General features: G+C 38.9%; 1 protein-coding gene across 2 annotated transcripts in view; it reads left to right on the top strand.

Annotated features, from left to right (window-relative positions):
- Positions 1-1,061, top strand: part of LOC102681898 (breast cancer anti-estrogen resistance protein 3) — an 18,252-nt gene that overhangs the window by 14,867 nt on the left and 2,324 nt on the right. For both annotated transcript variants that reach the window (XM_031509687.1, XM_031509685.1), the window contains exons 4-5: positions 292-531; positions 760-1,061. In XM_031509687.1, coding sequence (XP_031365547.1) covers positions 292-531; positions 760-1,061 — 542 coding nt within the window. The remainder of the gene's footprint in view (positions 1-291; positions 532-759) is intronic.

Here is a 1,061-nt window from a genome sequence, read left to right on the forward strand (position 1 = left end):
AACTATTTTTATTTAATGGAAAAAAAATGGTATTTAAAAAAACCATTAGTTAAAAAATTATAGATTAATTTTGACATAGAAAAAATAAATTGCAATAAATATAATTATTGTACTAAAAAAAATAATCAGATAATGATAAAGATAATTACTACAAATAAAAGAAGAATGATAATTGATAATTGTTAGTTATTATGTAAAGTAAAAAATGAAAATATATAGAAACGAGGTTAAATATTATCTTAATATTATCTTCGCTTTAAAATTCAGATATTTTTCTCTTACTTAATTTAGGATCCACCAGAGGAATCGACTCGAAAGCTTTTGGAGCGAGAACTTCGACTTCTGGATCCGAGAGATTTAAGATCGCACGCCTGGTATCACGGAAGCACACTCCGGGGTGGTAGAAAAGGCGCTGAAGCGGAAGTGCCGAACGATGGTGACTTCCTGGTCCGGGATTGTGCCTCCCAACCCGGAAACTACGTTCTTACGGTTCGATGGAAAGGCCAACCTCTTCATTTCGTCATCAATAGGGTAAATTTTTTCTTATTCTTTCGCTTAATCTTTCTTCTAAAACTTACACCACTTGATACGATTGAAATTAAAATTTTTGAAAAAAAAGAAAGGAAATTTATGTAATAAAATGTACGTAATAAAAATTGGGGAAAAAAAAATTACAGCTAAATTCGAAATTTACCTCGAACAATATACGATACTCCAATTCCGTATCGATGAATTTTGAACGAATTTTGGCCTCGACAGGTAGTGATCCAACCGGAAACGGTATACGAGAGGGCCCAGTACCAGTTCGAGGACGAGGCATTCGACACGGTAGCGGATCTGATAACCTTCTACGTGGGCAGCGGCCGTCCGATAAGCCAGGCGAGTGGCGCTCGCATAATCACCCCGAAACCAAGATCCGTTCCTCTGACATGCGTAACAGGTCCAACGAACAGCCAACACTGTTCCAGCCCTTCCTCCTCGTCCCTGTCGACCGGTTCCCCGCCACGTCTACCTCGAAAGCAACAACGAAGTCACTCGCTCACCGCCCAGCACCATCCCTC

This window comes from Apis dorsata, unplaced genomic scaffold, assembly GCF_000469605.1.
Source record: "Apis dorsata unplaced genomic scaffold, Apis dorsata 1.3 scaffold_169, whole genome shotgun sequence".
NCBI lineage: Eukaryota > Metazoa > Arthropoda > Insecta > Hymenoptera > Apidae > Apis > Apis dorsata.